At 42.8% G+C, this 18,444-nt stretch overlaps 2 protein-coding genes across 4 annotated transcripts; both read right to left on the reverse strand.

Annotated features, from left to right (window-relative positions):
• Positions 1-2: 2 nt before the first annotated feature.
• On the reverse strand, positions 3-18,422 carry hoxa4a (homeobox A4a). Of its 3 annotated transcripts, none has more exons than XM_062558389.1 (5): positions 18,093-18,422; positions 12,008-12,103; positions 6,749-6,885; positions 4,948-5,296; positions 3-4,419 (listed from the first exon to the last, which is right to left on the reverse strand). In XM_062558389.1, the coding sequence occupies exons 3-5, from the start codon at positions 6,761-6,763 to the stop codon at positions 4,091-4,093; spliced, it is 693 nt and encodes a 230-aa protein (XP_062414373.1). In that variant the 5' UTR covers positions 6,764-6,885; positions 12,008-12,103; positions 18,093-18,422; the 3' UTR covers positions 3-4,090. The 3 variants fall into 3 exon arrangements, with proteins under 3 accessions (XP_062414373.1, XP_062414374.1, XP_062414372.1); XM_062558390.1 differs by having other exon boundaries at positions 4,948-5,293; positions 18,093-18,421; XM_062558388.1 differs by having other exon boundaries at positions 4,948-6,885; positions 18,093-18,420.
• Positions 12,631-15,109, reverse strand: hoxa5a (homeobox A5a). Its single transcript, XM_037474508.2, has 2 exons — positions 14,372-15,109; positions 12,631-13,801 (listed from the first exon to the last, which is right to left on the reverse strand). The coding sequence occupies exons 1-2, from the start codon at positions 14,952-14,954 to the stop codon at positions 13,551-13,553; spliced, it is 834 nt and encodes a 277-aa protein (XP_037330405.2). The 5' UTR covers positions 14,955-15,109; the 3' UTR covers positions 12,631-13,550.
• Positions 18,423-18,444: the final 22 nt, after the last annotated feature.

The following is an 18,444-nucleotide window of genomic DNA, read 5'->3' on the forward strand; positions in this document are numbered from 1 at the left end:
ATTCCAAACGACATAGCATGACATGGGGTGAGTATTTAAACCCCGTGAGTTGCCAAAAAAAAACCCTATCCCGGAAGAGATTCTCTTATTACGGCACCGTTTGGCGCTTGTTTTCCGTCATCGCCGAGCAGCGGGCGTGGAAAAATCCCACCACAACAATTAATCATTGGGGGCGGACATAGACAGCGTCCCACTCCCACCAGCCTTTGTCCTCTCAAACTACAAGTTGAGCGGTAAACTTTTAAAGACAAGAACGGAAGAAGACCAGCTCTCATTATTAAGCGTCAACACTTCAAAAGCCGAAGAACAGAGGAGAATAAACAATGACCAGGGCTAGAAAATAAGTTCTCAAACGCACCTTTTTTTTATTTGTTACATGGTTTATCTGTAAATGTGTTGCCTCTCTATTCTTTCAAATACAGATGTGGAGCTGTCATGGCCGGACATGACCGTGATGTGGAAACTAATCCCACTTTGGCTTTCGCCATGACACCTGAACCTTTCCCTGACCCGGACAGCGGCACCGAGAGTCGAGTGCGAAGCTACTTTTTGGTTAAAAAAAAAACAAGGAGAAGAAGGGAACCAATTAAGAAGCTATACTTTTTTTCCTTTCTATTTTTTCTCCCCCACTTTTTTTCCCCCCCAGATCGATGATGAATCATGGCACACATCCCATACTGTTTTCGCATAAAAAACAAATGTTTCAGAGTTATTTACACAAATCATGGCTCCTTATCGCCGTCCGCAAAGAGGAGTCGGGAGCGCAGAGCTCTGGATGCTGGCCAGACGGCGGTCCATATCTCCCCACAATGTTGACACTCGGAGCTCTTAACAGCCGGGCTTGGGTTACCTACACTCAGCCGAAGATAACTCTTTCTGCAGGGATCACACCGGCCAAACGTTAGAGCTGATATCCAATTCAACACTTTATAGGGCCGACTCGGGGACGTCGCTCGTGCGACGCAGACGAACCAGGGGGGACGTCACTGTTTACGTAAATCTGGGTGTAATAGAATCGTTTTAGCGTTGAACTTAGCTATAGGTGACGGGAAATGTTGCAATACAGTCTCAAATTGAGAAGTCCTTCGCATTGTTACTGTCCCAAATCATTAAATTGGATAGTAAAATTAATTAAATAATTTCAACCATAAAAAATAATAACAAAGGCAGACCACAAAATTGCCTTCCATAATGTGCAATTTTAAGTGTTTGTATTACTTCTGCACAATAAAGTTCCCACTTCACCCTCCTCTGCCATGTGTAGAATCAATTCATTTCAAACAAATATGCAAAACCGTTTGGTTTCATAAAAGATGGGTTTCCAAAGTGATCATTACGTTTCATAAACTTACACTTGCAGTTTTGTATTATTTTTTGTATTATATTTCGTTTAAGCGCGAACACATATACATAATATTAAGAATGTATTTGGGTCAATAAAAAGCTTTTGCATTCAAGTGGAGAAACACAGTTGGTTGAGTGTAACGCGTAATTGTCAAACGAGCCAACTAAACTAAGTTAAAGCTGGAAATAATAAGATAATATTACAATATATTTATATATACTTTCGCAAAATCTCCACTTCTGGGACATTTATACCATATTTTAACACCTACAAAAATGGTTTTACTCACAAGTCATGACGGTCAGTTTCCAGCGGACAGGGTTCTGTGACTGTCAGATGAGAAGAGATCTGACTTTCATCCTGCAGAGGATCACTTCAAATGAAAATAAGGCAGACTTTCTGATCTATTTCTGACCCCGGGGCATTCATTATTCAACAAGTCACGTGAAGGAGTGCATTAAAATTTCAGTGCATTGGAAGTGACCTCTATTCGCGAATCAAATGACTTGAATCCTTATAATTTAACCATCGGACTTTTTAGTCTGCGCAAAATCGGTGCCACTCAACGCCATCTTCTGCACAGCCCTCATGTCTGCAGCAAGTGCTGCACGGAGGAAAGGGCATTTCACGCGGAGAGGGTCTGCAGACAAAAATGTTGGCCGAATGATGCAATAAAAATCGTAACATGAACATTTTTTGGAGGGGGAAGTTGGACTATGATTCTGCTACTCTGTTTGGAGAGTGTTAGTGTTCTAATTTACTATTAAAATCACTGCTGAGCCACCCGTTGTGGTGCTATTGCTATACGTGTATATTGAACGGAAAATGCACCAAAACATATTGAAAATGTTGCACAATGCCAGCATGTTTGAGTTGACATGGTGCCCTCATTGAGCTGGCAGGGGTGTTGCTGTGATTTATTGCAGAAGAGCGGTCTTCTAGGAATAATTTGGGGGGAAATTCATGGCTCAGTTTCACACCTAACACCGTTTTTGTTTCAGCGCTTTCTCTCGGCAAATCGCATACGGGGCGAAGAAGCCCGTGGAGGTCTCAGCACTGATGTATGGTCTGAACATTGTGTGTGTTGAAAGGTCAGGGGTCAGAATAAGTGCTCTAAGCTGGTGATTGGCCAGACCCGCCCGTGTCCCCGGGTTGAACTCTCTATTGTTTGGACGTACCAGGTAGTGACCAACACTCACACTGGTGCTCTGACGTTGGCGAGATCTCCTTATAATGGCAAGAGGACAATTTGTGAAGCCGGATAATTTAACAATCTGGGGTTAGTTAGATTCCTGTACCGGTAGCAAAGTCCGCAACTCGTGGGCAGCTATAAACCGGCGTCCTAAACTTCAGCAACAGCTCATATTCATCCAGGAATTTACGCATGAAAGTTGAGGATTAGAAGACATGAATTAGACAAAACTATTTAATACGCAATGTTTTGGTATTTTGTCGGAGACAATTCACGTAGGTTACAGATATTAAACACTTTGAATGTTGAATCTGTGACCCTTTCTGTAAAGAGAAAGTGCACCGCTTTACGCACCGATTAACGTGCATCGTCAATAAAAATAATACAAAAAATACAATTTGATTCTGTTTAAGTTAATAAAGTTGAACGTTTTACGTATTATTAAATCGTGATGCATTAAATCGTCCAATTCTCAGTTTCAATTGTAAGCATTCAATTGTATCGCACACTATTTTAATTATACGCATATCTCCAAACTCTGAATAACTGATTCAAATGCTATACGAATATAATATAAAATAAATGCTCAGGCCATATACTGTATTGAAAGCAACAGTGGAAGTCAAATGCTCAAGTTTGAAAGTGAAATCTCCATGTTTCGAATGTATTTTTAAAACACGAGGTCAATGCGTGAATTTTGTTGCTACGCGCAGCTGCAAAAATAAATATTTAGCAAAATGGCATTTTATCCGAAACAAAGTCAATCTTACAAGTGAAGTTCATATTTATTTCACAAGGACAGACTGGCCCTACACTAGCCTACATCACAAAGGTCATTACCGAGACATCACATACACATATTCACAGTTTAGAACACAGCACAACAGGGAATAGACCGTAGCACAAATAAACCTATAGAACGTACAATACCAACACACAGATTTCTACGTGACGAAATGCTTCTCTTATTGTGCCTTCATTATGATTTGCCTATGTACATAAAATGTGAAAGTCACCATGGACTACATTCAACAGTAAACCAACCGACTCAAACACACAAACTACACTGTTACTCGGACTGATGCCATACCTCTAAACAGCCATCTAGAGTCTCGCTAAATATCTTTCAAGTATATTAGAGCTTCCCATGAGAAATAATAATAAAAAAACAGGAGAAAAAAATAATAGAAGATAACATAAAAAAATGAGTTCAAACTTTCTTTTAACTCTCTCAATTTTAACTGTAATGATACATTTTTATCATAGTCATACGTGATGTGCGTTATCCTTCTTTCATAATAATAAACAAATCTATAACACTTCAGTTGCCACCGTGGCAATTAAAGGTGAATTTCAAGCTTATATGAAGAGGGCGAAGACGACCGGAGAGGAGAAAGGGTAGAGAGGACGTGACAGGGGCCCAATGGCAGAGGCAAAGGTGAAAGAGACAACACCACGTGTAAAATACTGAGAATCGGTCCATCAAATTCCACTTGTGATATTTGCCATCTCAGTCTGGATTGGGTTTTTGTTGGATGAGGTTCATTCGGGCACTATAGACCCGCAGTGCACGGCGTGGGGACAAGCTGTTGGCCTGTTTTGATCTGATGCTGCTGGGACCCCGAGGCTGAGGACGAAGCCGAGCTGGAGGAGCGGATCTTGGTGTTGGGAAGCTTGTGCTCTTTCTTCCACTTCATTCTGCGGTTCTGAAACCAGATCTTGACCTGGCGCTCTGACAGACACATGGTGTGGGCAATCTCCACCCGCCTGCGCCGGGTCAAGTACCGGTTGAAATGGAACTCTTTCTCCAGCTCCAGAGCCTGCTGGCGGGTGTAGGCAGTGCGGGACCTCTTGGGCACTCCTCCAGTGTAATTGGGATTGACTGAAGGGGGGAAAAAAGCCATACACAGGCATGCAAGCAGGTGTTACATGCAGGCGTAAATTCCCAACCAGTGAGGTTCCTCCAATGGACACATTACAATGGTTGAAATTCTGTAACATTTTCTCGGGTTTGGTTTTAAATCAGAGCCACGCCGTTTGTTTTACACTCTGCCTTGTTTTCCGCTTACGGACGTGACATTATAATGGGGCGAAGCCGAGTGTGCGAGCACTCGCATCCAGGGACATATCAAGCTTTGAAATGATTAACAAACAGCGGGGTTGGATATTACAGTTTGGCTCAGCTCCAATGGTGGAGGTAGTTTGGGTTAAAAAGCAACAAAAGCACATGGCCCCGACAGACGAACACAGGCAATAAAATTTACGAGGGTCCTTAATTACCGACCCTGCTGCTCGATGGTCGTAAATTGCTGTTGTAAGGGCTGCTACTAGTGCTGCCTCAATGGGCTCGCGTGTGTTCCAGCGGCTTGTTTCGCACTGGTTCTGCCATTTAACCGTGACGATAACTCACCGTTGCTAACGTGGACCTTTTTCATCCACGGATAGACCACCGGCTCCTTGCCCTTCGCCGCACCGGGAAAAACCTCGCCGGCGAGGCTGCAGTCTTTGCCGGCGTTTGCCCCTGCGCCACCGTCCGGGGCCGCGGCGAGGCGAGGACCGCCGTGGCTCTGTGGAACCGGCTGCGGCTGTGCGTGGTGTCCCTCGCCGAAATCATCGAGTCCCGTGGCGGGAACGTTGCCGTAATCGTATCCCGTTTCTGTATAGTTTGACCTCGGATAGGATTGCTCGTCGTGATGGGGGAAGCCCGTATCTTTGGACCGCTCGTAGTAATCACCGGGGTTGGGGATGTATCCGCTCTGCTGGTATTCGTCGCATGGAGGAAAGGAAGGCTCGATATAGTTGGAGTTTATCAAGTAGGAACTCATGGTCATTAATTTGTGAAGTGCAACAATACTAATTTTTATCGCGCTGTCGTTTTTCTGATCTCCACAAAACCCTCCTACTCCCTGTCAAATGTACAAAGTTGCCTGGTCACGTGTGAAGCGCCACCAATCACCGCGCATCCTGTGGGCATCATGTAAACAGGAACCAATGGAAAGCATGGCATTGGTACCACCAACACCACTTGGTCCTGGCTTACGTTGATGTTTTCCTTATTAAATCACAGTATATAAAGCAAAACCAATCAACTTACTTGTTTACTGCATGGAGCCAAACTAATGTGGGTGAGGCTTTGCTGCATGTTGAAAAATCCACCTCCCGTGGAACAGAAAGTGGATTTGAAATCCAAGCCGAGAGAAAATTAAGGTTAACACAAACAAAGGGCTTCCCCCCCCCCCAAATAGCTAGTGTAGTGAATATGGATCTTTGGGATTTGAAACGTGTTGAGTTATAATGCAGAGAAGGGGAAACAAAATTAAGGAACCAAACAACAATGCAATGTAGAACATTAGCGTGTGCGAGAAATCGAAATATAAAGCAGTGCACAAACGATGACGAGCCCGCTGCGGACATACAGACCTGCATTTAAAGCATCTGACTTGTGCATCAGTGATTCGTGGTGATACCCTGTCATGACACGCTTTAAAAACAAGAGAAAACATTCTCTGATTTTACACACCACGGTAAATGCACACAAATCCCCTTTTCTTCGCTCCATGTTTACACGGCTATTTTGCGCAGTTTTTTTTTTAGCCAGGACATTGCAATGATTTCCAGCTATCGTTGCAATCTGTTCCTACCACATGAAAGTTATCTGGCTCTGACCACACGGATATCACGCACCATCAGTTCTGCTGTGTTAACTGCCATTCAAAGGAAAGCCACACAAATAATGAAAGTAGAAGTACCGCCCTTTATAGTGCACATATCAAAGGTGTGGTATTTTTAAGCAGCATAACCATGTATGTATATCACATATCTCTACAGCTAAGATAACCTGTTATCCAATACAATTGTCCAAATCTGATCGAATTTGGAAAAATATCAAAACCCTCCCAATGAACAATTTCCCAACATTTCAAAACAAATATGCAATGTATTAAAATGATTTTCCGGTGTCCACTGCAGCACTACTTTGCTGCAAACAACCAGGCCTGACCAAGTAGTTAACACATTGCCCTGTGTTAACTAAAATAGGTTTTGAAGGGTGGCGATATTACAGTTTAAGAGGGGCGAAAATGTCAGGTTTAAACAATAAAAGCAATCATTATAATATCAGTAAATGTAGAATATGCATGAAAATGAATGGTGTTCATTTAAAATGATCCGTGTACATTTTTAAACAGCAAATGAATATAAAACTATCTGACCGTGCTCCTCGCCATCAGCTATCAAGTCCAGGTCCCGTTTTCTCCCCATGTCCGAAGTGCAACACTGTATAAGTGTCCCCTGAAGATGCGGCAGCTCTTCACAAAGCAGATCCACACTGTCCACGCCAACAAGGCCCCTGTATGGAGAAACAAGGGGGCCAAACTTCGGAAATATTGAAAGCTTTCTTTTCTCTCCTTTCCCCCCCCCCCTTCCTCACCCACTCCCCCAATTCTTTTCGCTTCTCTAAACAGAGATAACTTCTGCCTGACCCCTGAGTGACACCGTTTCCATTTTGTTTCTGATTAATCTTTCCCATTGACACTCTTTGTTAAACAACAAGGCGTGCCCTTTTTTTCCCAAAGAGGCGACATTTTCATATCTGTTAGACGCGGTGACCTGGGGTTCACCCCGGACTTGGACTTCAGTTTTTTGCAGGATCTGTTCAGGCTTGGGGGGAGTTGGAGGATCACTTTGAGTGGCTCAGGATGTTCCCAAATACTTTATTTTTTTAAATGTGCAAAAGACCTTAAACTATAAACTAAAACTATATGCTCTAGAAAACGTGTTGTCGTGGTTCTTGCAAAGGAGACCGCTGCAGATGGGAAAGTAAAAAAAAAAAAAAAACTCTAGTTTTTTATTTTTGAAGCAGATGATTTAACAACCAGAACAACCAGGGACAGGCCTCAATTCTCCAGCCTCTATCTCTTTCTCTCTCTCTATATACACATGTATATTGTCGCACACTATCTCTAACACAAGATCACTCGCACCTAACTAATTTTTAATAGCAGCTGATACATCCATCCAGAGACCACCTGAGATGGAATATGTCAACAGAATGTCAGCGGTAAGACGGCTTCACCCTCATTGCTAACTTTACATTCTAGCGGCCATTCTAGTACACGTAAAACTGACTGTTAAAAATATGGTCTGATTCCGATTGGCTATTATCTATTTAGTCGGAATTTACACGGCAGTCCACTTGTTGCGGTAAGAAATTACTTTACGATTCAAGAATCAGGTTCGTTGCTACTTAAAAAAAGGCTTTTGGAGGACGGCGGTGCTAATGCCTCCGTTCTCTCCAGGCCTCCGAGGGGCTGCTGTATATTTCAATGCAATAAAGCATCTGAAAATCTCCTGAACAATGGAGCGTGCACAAAATATATCAGCAGTAATCATCAATTGAGCATTGGAGTAAAGTGAAGCAGTTGGATACTATGTTAAAAAAAAAAAGCTCACGCTATTTGTCATTTCCCACTGAATTTGAATGCCTCCTTTTGCCCTTTAAAGCGAACAAGAACCGTTACATCTTTGTTCTAACAGATTTTTATATCAGGAATAAATTATAACATCCAGATCACGGTGTTCCCTTTCTGAACATATACTATGAGGTGAAGGACTATTTAGCCAACATACATCAAGCTGACAGTTTACTGTAAATTTAGATTATCAGAGAAGTGGTCTAACGCTAGTGACAGATTGCAGATGGCTCTCACAAGGTCTCTTGTCTTTACCGAGGCCTGACGGCGGGTTCAAAATCCTCTCTCAATTCAAGGCGTGCCCAGGTTTCGGGCCAGAAACCCCCCTTCCAAGCCTTCGTGGAAATATTTTTGTATACAGGTAAACACTAGTAATGTAATATTTTTCTTTAAAAGACTAGGATTGACAACATCACTACCCTTCACTTTAAATCTGGCGTTGGTTACAGATTTAATACAGTCTACAGCTGCAAATTTTGATTAAGCAGAGACGTAATGACCTTCACTGGTGGTGAAAGAAAAGAAGAAAAGCAGCTCAGCTAAGAGCTCTTATAACCAATATTGAGACAGAATATTTCCGAGACATGGCGAAACCGATGTTTCAAGGAACGAAAGCGCCCGAATTAATTAAGGTATAGACATATTGGATTGTGCACTTTAAAGTAATTAGAGATCACACAGCCAATCTTTTCATTAGAATATATGAAATTATGGTTTGTTTTATTAAAAATGATGAACTAACCGGAGTGAAGTTGCGCATTGACTTTCAGGTGAAATCGCTTGCAGCTTGTCGGGATAATTCCGTTCTTCATTATCAAGGTTTTTCTTTTGAATAAAGCAAATCACTAATCTTCTCTTAATGTCTGTGAACTTTTTTTCTTAATTCATTGAACATTATATACATTTCAACAAAATGCACAAAGTGCAATATTTGTGACGCATTTGCGACGAATTTACGGTCTTGAAAATGTGTTAAAACAATACAAATTCATTAGTTTTTGTATAATTATATTAAGAAAGGGTTTTTGATTTGATTTAATTTTAACCCCATTTCTAAACGGTAAAGTGTCAATATATTCCGATTGTGCTTTTTTTATGAAAGTCTCTCTTCTCTGGTTCAAATGAATTTCTTAATAAGGTTTACCTGTGGTTTGCGTGGCCGGTTGCACATGAAAAAGCATGTGATTCAACCGTATCTGGAAAAAAACATAGCTAATAATGTTTTTTTTATATCAATTTGGTTCCAAATACAAAGGAGCATTCCTTTTCAAAAGTAGTTGAACACGCATAGTTCAAATACAATCAATATATATATATGTATATATGTAAATAAGCAGAATTCTATATATAAATAACAAAAACCTATGTGCCATTTCTGTTTTTTAAAGGCTTTAAAGGGCTTAAGAGAGAGAGGGGCTAAATGCTTTTTAAGGGGACCGGGGGCTCAATTTGGGGGCTGTGGGCCTTTCCATTACCCTGTGACCGGGTCGAGAGTATCAATCCTCAAAATGCTAATTTTGCCCTCGTCCCTAAACATATCAAATGCAATTTATTCAAAGGAAATTCACCAATCAACCGCCCTAATAAAACGCCAGCCACTCAATCTTGTTGCTGGGGACGGGTGGGGGGTCCCCTCCCCCGGTCCCAAACGCGAGGTCACTGAGCTTTCAGGGTTCACCTGGAGTGCACCGTGCAACATATGTAATTCAAAGCTATTCTGTCCTTTGTGTGGAGAGTCAAGATCGCCATTATAAAGCTGGCATCAAGCTCGGAGTGAACAGATGACGCGTAGACTTGTTCAACGCCTCAACTTTTGACCCCTATTTTTCCTCTTCTTCTGCAGCTATCTCACTCTCATCTGTCCCAGCCGACCGAGATATCGGCCCCTCTCGAAACAAAACAAAAAAAAGACTTGATTTGAGCAATGTGTGTATCTCTTGCCATCACGGTGACCATTTTCACAAATGTATTAATTAGTGACGACGCCATCAGAAGACCTAATATGCGATTGCGGCGGCGTGATGTCACCAACAAGGGAGTTTAATGATAAATCCAGTAGGCTTCCACTCAAGACTAATAGGGCCGTAAAATATGCAAATCATTCATTAGCGTTATTCAGCAACCAAAGCAGCCAAAAGTCTTTGTTGGAGGCAACACTTAAAGTTAGAGTCTCCCCCCCCCCCCCCCCATCCTCCCCATCTCACTTCAGAGAGACTTCTCCTCCGGTGCGGGAAGTTACCACAAGCTCTGTGTCCCTCAATAAATTAATTTATACTGATTAGGCTTAAAGGCAACGCCAAGCCAACGTGCCATTAACGTGGATGTGGAGACGCGCGTGGTAACCGAGGATGTGTGAGTAGCCCCCCCCCCCCCTCTCTCTCTATACAGCAGGGTGACAGTGAACTTGGCCTAAAGCGAGCTCTGCTGGTGGTTCTGAGAGGATGCAGATTCATCTTTTTGCTGTGGCTGACCTCCAGATGAACCCACAGCGCGCCTCTTTCTCTTCGCCTGTCTGCATGCAGCACATGGGGCCCTGTCGAAATTTCCCCTTTTGAAATATTGGCAAGGGTTTTAACTTCCACATAGCCACACTCCACGTCCTGTTGTTTTTTTCGGCGTCTATTGAAACTACAAATAGTGTAAATTTGCTAGAAATGTGTATTATTTACGTAACAAGAAATTTGTTAAGCAACAAATCAAGGTAATATTAGCAGCTTGGAAATGTTCTCATAATTTGAAGATTGGTGCAACTCTTGATTTTTGTTTGACAAAGAGAACATTTACATCAATTTTGGGAGAATTGCACCTCGTCGGTCCAAAACGTCTGTCGGCTGGACCGAGTTTGGATCGATTAAGTCACCCGAAGTAGTGAAATCTATTTATTTGTTTCTTTGAAGATTCAGAAACAACCAGTAAAGAGTAGAAGGCCTCTGCGCCCCAGAAATTAGTATTTGGGGTTTGATGGCAGGGGGACCACGTTACCTTTCACAAATCCACGAAGGTAATGTTTGCAAGTTATTTTCAAGTTTTTTTTCCCTCCAAAAACGAAAGATTTCAATAGTAATATCCAATACATCTTTTCATATTCAGCCTGGATGTTTAACATCATAAAGAAGCGCATCGAGGTTAATAAAAGGCCAAAGCCTCCAGAAAAACCTTTAAAACAATATTCGTAATTTAATGCTATATTTAAAAAAAAAATCCATCCATAGCTAATGAAAAGGGCCCCGCTGGTGGGTGTTTTCGGCCGGGCCACTGATCGGACAAGAGGTCAACGCAAAGCGAGAGTAACTTTAAAGAGGTCATCTGAACTTTTCAACCCCAAGCACTAAACGACGTGGCTGACACAAAACGGAATTCCCTTTCAAACGTCTGCCCACTGCTGTTTGTTTCCCATGTTGTGTTTACTCGACACGGTTTACAGCCTGTCCTAAAGCCACATAGGGGCCAACACGTGGAGCGCATGCAGCGCTCAGCCAAACAACTAATGCAACTTTCTGTTTTTTTTTTTTTTGCTTTCCAAGGACGGACAGAGCACTTCCAAGAGTCATCAGCCCATGCAGAATCCGAACAAACGGTGCTATTTGTAAATATGCAGGCCTGCATTAGCAGTTAACTCTATCAAGGAAATCTCCACACATCCTTTGGAAACTTTCTGCTTGACGGTCTGTGAACTCTCCAATGTAATAAAACGACAACAACTAGAAGTGTGTGGGGGCGGAAATGGACAAAGAGATAATTATCCAACATGTAAAAATGGATTATGAGTTGCGCCACAGATGGAGGGAAACAAGTTACACGGGGAAGGAAGCAATTAAATAGCCATGAGCCGGACCCAACCCTGCGCAACATCTGCCGAGACCAGTATTCAGCACTGCACAACTGACAAATTAGTGTAATGGACTAATAGGGACGGATTGAGGGAAGCAAATATAATAATAAGGCTGTTCAACACATGCTGGCTTTTCTCGGGCTACCGGATAGTCTGCAGAAACTTACCACGAGACGCGGTCCTTGTCCTGGAAAACGTCCGGTCCATACTGAGGCAGACAGAGCAATAGTGACGGTCTGCACCGGTCAAGTAACACTTACAGCCTGCAAAGAGAGAGTCAGACGAAGCCTCGCCGTCAGTGCGATTATATGTTATGTGCAATATACTGTCAACTCCCCAAAACCATAAAACTTACTTTAATGGCCACCACGTGACCGTTTATGGCCAGTGAGCCTATCTGGCCGCGCTCCGGATGATTTTTACGATCTAATTCATAGACAAAACCCCCCATTCATTTAGCACCCAAATGTCAGAGACCGAAACGGCCCTAATAAAGTTTAAAGCTTGAAAAGTCGAGCTGTGTCTCAGGGAATAGCCCAGGAGTCTGTGCGTAAAGGGAAGCCCGGCCACCGGTTAGTGGCCAAGGACCATAAAGCTCCCCGCTGCCCTGGAAGGTGAGTAAAACATGCAGCTTTCATTTAAGGGGACCTGTTGAATTCAAGGATTTTAGAAAACAATTCCGGAGAGGTCGTACACACTTTTTTAGATTTTAGACACAACAAATTCTGAGAAATTGAATTCTAAAAAAATGTTCAACAATTAAAAAAATTAAAAAAACATTCACGCAATGTATTGTTGCCGTTCCAGTAGAAATTTTATTATAATGACCATTATCATTGTCGTCATCAGCATCATTATTCATATTATAGTATATTCTTGACTTCCAGTCTTGGAAAAAACATTTACAAAAAGCTAGTCACGATGGAGTTATACAAATAGGTAATGGGATTTACTGTGGGACCGTTCCACATAAAAACAACTATGAAACGAAGACAACACGACTTTACTAAGATGCCCAGGTGAACAACGCAAACAGCCGCAAAATAAAAATAGAAAATAGGACGCAAGGCTACTGTACATACAAGACTGTCGCCCACCTCTCTCCACCCACGTGTTCACAACGCACACAATAACCACACGATGCTTACGTACTCTGCTGGCTCTACTTTTGGAAGCAAGTTATCTGATAAGTTGTTACAATACATCAAACAAATAAATACATACATATACAGTACATACATCCAAACGAAGGCTAAACACAAAGACAGCTCCACCTCAACCCTCTATTTATTAGGCTGGTATTGTTCTGAGTGCATTACACAACTTTTATTTATTTTGCGGTATATGTAGCATTTCAAGCTTTGACGTTTTTTAATTTTTTTTTTTCGTCTGAACAAGAAATAATTTAAACAAACATTTATTTCGTTGCTTTTTCTACTAAATCTAGACATAACTGTACATAATTCTTTTATTTTTTTTTATCACATAAGCATTACCATGGTGGAAATAAAAAGTAAATAATATTAAGGAATATAATGGGACGGTTGTGGAACAAAGAATGGACTTAAGTGGGGTGTCCCCTGTCCCGCACAAAGCCCCGTTCACAAGTCTCTGCACTTTTTTTTTTTCAAATAGTAGGAGTATGTTGATATGACAATCTTTGTTTTATTTTCATAGTGCTCGCTATCAGGGGGGGCAGAGAAGGGGAAATCAAGGCCTGAAGCCTCCCCCGCCTGCAGCCGCCATGTTCATGCTCTTCAGCTTGTTGTCTTTCTTCCACTTCATCCTGCGGTTCTGAAACCAGATTTTGATCTGTCTCTCCGAGAGGCAGAGGGCATGGGCTATCTCGATCCTCCTCCTGCGGGTCAGGTACCGGTTGAAGTGGAACTCCTTCTCCAGCTCCAGGGTCTGGTAGCGGGTGTAAGCAGTCCTGGCTCTCTTACCCTCTGGTCCTGACAGATCTATGGGGGGGGGGGGGGGGGGGCAGTGGAGGGGGGAGACATGAGAGTCACGTTGGCTGTTAAAACTAAACAGTACAAAAACTTATTTTCACCGCGTTTCTCGCTTATTTTTAATATTGACATTCTTTTGTTTCACCAGGAATATCTGAAAAGTTCACTAGGTTTTAGGTTTAATAGAGCCCCACATTTCTGAGAAGACAACCGATATGTAAGAGAGCCTCTGCGGGAAGGAATAAACATAGTAACAAGGATGCAACATGGGCTATTTCACCTTTAAAAATAAAACCGCCCATAACAGACATTAGTACTCCAATATATATTTTAACCCACTTTAAACATACATGGAGTTCAATAAAATATCCGTATCTGGTCTAAGTTGGTAGTACTGAAAAGCATCATTTACCAAACATGTAAGAGGCGCCTGTGCTCACACATTTCGTGCTAAAAGGGTCCTGTTACTCTTTAAAAGTCTGAAATAAGATCTAAACATAGTTACACCTTTACCAAAGACCAACGCGACCCCGAGAATCAAACGCCAATGTAAGATCATTAAAAATGCAAATAGTTTACCATGGTTTATGTGCAGTTTTCTCATCCATGGATATATCTGAGGCTGCGTCGAGTCGGTGACATTTTGAGGAGTTGTCGGTGCGCTCCCGGCAGCCTTCTCCTCCTCGAGGGGCGAAGCTTTGGACACACACTCCCGGCCGAGGAGCAGACTTCCTCCGTTGGAGTTCGAGCACGGGGCCGTGAGAGAGTTTTTCCCAGCTCGGTGTTGAGATTGAGTGTCGGTGACCGGGGACGAAGTGGCGACCGCGGAGCACGCCAGCGGGTCAGGTGGCGGTGAAAGAGACGACGTCCCGGTGCTGTTCGCGGACTGAGTGTACCTGACCGGCTCCACCGAGGGGGTTGTCGCCGCTGAGTGACTCGGGGAGTAGCCCTGTGTCCGCTCGCTGCCCACAAAGTGTCCGGTACCGGTCCGCCCGACCGTTAGGTCCATCCCGTTGTAGCCATAGCCATACCTGCTGGAATGCACGGCGGTTGAGTCTCTGTATTGCTCGTTTTCCGTATTATGGTCCCCATAATTATGTAACTGGAAGTCCGCGCCATTGGGATAGCGACCGCAGAATGAGTTCACAAAATAGGAGCTCATTTGTTGACAATTCCACCGTTTGCTTGTTGTAGGTATTTGTTGTTGCTTTTTATTGTTTTAGAGATAAAATAGCAGAAACCTGTATGCTTGATTTGTGGCTCTTATGGTTTAGCGCGTCCTATAGCACCCTTGCACAATTTATGATGAATTATGGAAATGAGTGGGACATGGACTTGATTCTCTCTTACGTAGGCACCCAAATATGGGGTACGGCGGAGTATCACGTGCTTTTGTTGACCAGTCGTAAATCCTGCTTGGTGACCTCTAGAGGTAGACTCGTGCACGAAGGAAATACTGGTTGGGAAGTGAAGGGGGCGCGCCTTTATGCGCTCGTGGCAAGGAAAAACTCTCAGCCTCAGCTCGGGGTTTTTGCATTGTCGTGGTGCGCCATCCTCTGGCTCGACCGCGCCACTGCCTGTCTGCGGCCGTTTTTTGAGGCGTGGGCACCACATGGGGTCATTCGGAGGTTAACGACCATTGCGGCAAAAAACCAAGACAATACAACAAGTGACATGCTGAGAGTGCAATCTCTGCGAAGATAGGGTACGGAAATAATTCGATCACAATGTCTTTTGCATGTTATGATAGGCGATGAGTGCTACAATTTGTGCAGTTAATAGAATAAAAGCCCATTCAAAACAGGGCCGCTTTTTTCACACTTTTCCCAACAACCGTAAAACAAAGGAACAGCCACTAATGTGTGTGTGGAGGGGAACTAATGAACAAATGTTTTGGCAAAAGAAAAAAGCAAACATTACATTGTTGGATATTAACACAGAGATCGCCAATCATGCGCCGTCCTTTATGTGTTTCTGCCACATTGAAGAATAAATTACTTTAAATATCGGCTATATATGAACACGTGAAACCACGTTACTGTTTGTTTTAGGTTGGTTGAAAATTCGGAACAACACGCATTGGAATTGTATTATGAGAACTGCACGGCCTTCATTGCGTGGTCGTTTACAGGAAAACTTTTGTTCATATCGAGCTGTAAACACTCAACATTTAATCAAATTGCGTTTTTTAGATTGTGCACGTTTTCTATTTTTTAAATATTTTCTCTACAAGCAGCAATTCAGTAGTCACTGGTAAATTTAAAGAAACACTTAATATGAATTAAAAACGGAAATAGTCGAAAAGATTATGGAAAGAAGAAAGAAGAGTATAAATGTATCAAATGTAAAAAATAAATAAATATATGTTAATTCGTTTTTCATACTGTAAACGGTTGGTATTGCACACTAGAAATAGAATATATGAATTTCAGTTAATTAAATTACCCAAAATATAAACTATAGTATATCTATGTATTATCGAAGTATCTTTTTCAAGCAATCGTCTGATGACCCACTCTGTAGTAACCTGGGAGTACAATTATCAACATGATTGAAATCTATATAAACCTTTTTTGGTATTTAGGTAGAACCCTCTTTAACCCTCCCGGGCTATTATTGTAGCTCTTATGTGTCTACTGTTGTCTTTGTTACGTCTGAGCAGGAATACACAACAGCAGACCCGCACGGAGCCCGACTCAGACACAAAGCCTGACCAGAGGCGCCTCGCCCCGCGCTCTCCGTTTGGTTTTCTCCTTGTGGAATTTTTATGGTACCTTCGTCTCTCCGAAGGCAGTGACTTGTCCTTTGCTTCCCCGCGAAAGATATATACCCCCCCCCACCCCCCACCCCCAGAGCAGCCCCTTCACCCTGCACAAGCCCAATCATGTGTCACTGACAAAACAGTGTAATATAGATTATGAATTAGGCTCCAGGTACATGCGCCCTTTGCGGCTACGGACCCTCAGAAGGCACCATGTGAATGCCCGGGCTCCCGCATCCAATGGACTCACACGTCAGAGTGCGAGTGTGTGTTTGCTGGACAGTGCTGCTCCCAACAGCTGATTTATGGCTGACCAATAGCAACAAAGTTCCCACGACAACGATTTCACCAAGCCGAGCCAGGGACACACCCATGAACTAAATAAGGTCCAGAAGAAAGGAGATGAAAAGAGGGAGTTCGCACCGGTGTTAAACAATGTCGGGCCGGGAGCGAGGAGCTGCAGAAAAACAGGAGGGCAGTGCACTCTGCAGGCCCCCTCACACACCAGCGGACCTATGTACTCCTGTTCTGGATAAATTACTGCCGCAGAATTAAGAATAGAACAAAATCACAATCAAACAAAGACATATTTTCCAAAAGAAACATGTGGAGATCGAGAGCAACCTTTATCAACACACACACACACACACACACACACACACACACACACACACATGCGATTCGACCAAATAAAATGTGTATTTTTAGGCGGAGGGAGATGGACATTACATCTCATGCAGTTAGGTATATATTCACATTTGATATCGTGCAAACTCATCTTTCGTTTATGCATTTTAATCTTTTAAAGGGGATTGATTGAATATTTTTTAGAAATAGCGAATCGTCTTAAAAACCGGGCTCGTCAAGTGCACGTTGTGCTAACTAGAAAATCGTCTTTTAGAAATTTGAAAAATATTTTCCCTTTCCAAAGGCTTTAAGCAGGCACATTGTGTATGTCAGTTACAGGTCATTAAAAAAATGACAAATAAATATATGTTCTTTACAATTTCAAATGTTCTGTTGTTTCTTTTTGTGAGTCCGGGACTGCACGCAGAAGTATTTATAACAACATAAACGTATTATATAAGCACACGGGGAGAATTCTTTCAGTCCAGCCTGCACCACATCCTGCACCACATGACCTTCAAAAGCAGAAACTGGCCGAACTGCAGGCACAGTACCTCCACAGGAGGGCGGTAAAGAGCGCATCCTTTGGCCACCTTCCACCCAATGAATTGTGCAGCAGAAAACCCATTCGCATTCAAATCTAACAACAAACAAACACCACCTTGACATCAAGCAAGCCCTCAAATAAACGTTATAGCAACACTAGTTCCCTATCTCTTACACGTACATCTGAGCATCTGCAATTCATGATTAACATAATTGCAACATTAAACCAGTTCCTCGAGATATTTCGATAGAAAACAAGGGAGATTAAGTATTTCAATTAAGCACCAATTATTATTATTTCTTAGGTAGCTTTGCATTGCAAATTGAACAGAGACAAGTAAAAATGACACGTTTCAGTCGTCTTACCTCGTGAAGGTGCTTGCAGGTGCCAACTGGCACTGACGGATTGAAGTATAGTTGACACCCAGGAAAACACACCGTAGGGCTCCCGGGAGTCAGTGACGCACCGGGGCTCCATCCACTCATCTCGTTCCAAACGTGCCACGAGTCCGACGGCAGGGGACCCGACCGATCCCGTCATGTCCCGGGGAGAGCTCCTTCTCACAGAGCCTGCCTGACGGAGAGAAAGCTCCAAATAAAAAGATAGGTCAGGACGTGGAAGGTCGCTGGTGAAAACCAGCCCCGTGGAAGCTCAAGACCGTTAAATGAAAGGCTGCTCCATACCGCTATTGGAAATTTTATATAAAAAAAAAAGTTC

The sequence above is a fragment of the Pungitius pungitius genome, chromosome 17, assembly GCF_949316345.1.
Source record: "Pungitius pungitius chromosome 17, fPunPun2.1, whole genome shotgun sequence".
NCBI classification, from domain to species: Eukaryota; Metazoa; Chordata; class Actinopteri; order Perciformes; family Gasterosteidae; genus Pungitius; species Pungitius pungitius.

Bases quoted from the DNA above. Each gene is read 5' to 3' on its own strand.
- hoxa5a (XM_037474508.2), bottom strand. From the start codon at position 14,954: ATGAGCTCCTATTTTGTGAACTCATTCTGCGGTCGCTATCCCAATGGC. The intron at 13,802-14,371 runs GTAAACTATTTG...CCCCCCCCATAG, and splicing joins AAAACTGCACATAAACCATG to ATCTGTCAGGACCAGAGGGT.
- hoxa4a (XM_062558388.1), bottom strand. From the start codon at position 5,368: ATGACCATGAGTTCCTACTTGATAAACTCCAACTATATCGAGCCTTCC. The intron at 4,420-4,947 runs GTGAGTTATCGT...TCCCCCCTTCAG, and splicing joins AAAGGTCCACGTTAGCAACG to TCAATCCCAATTACACTGGA.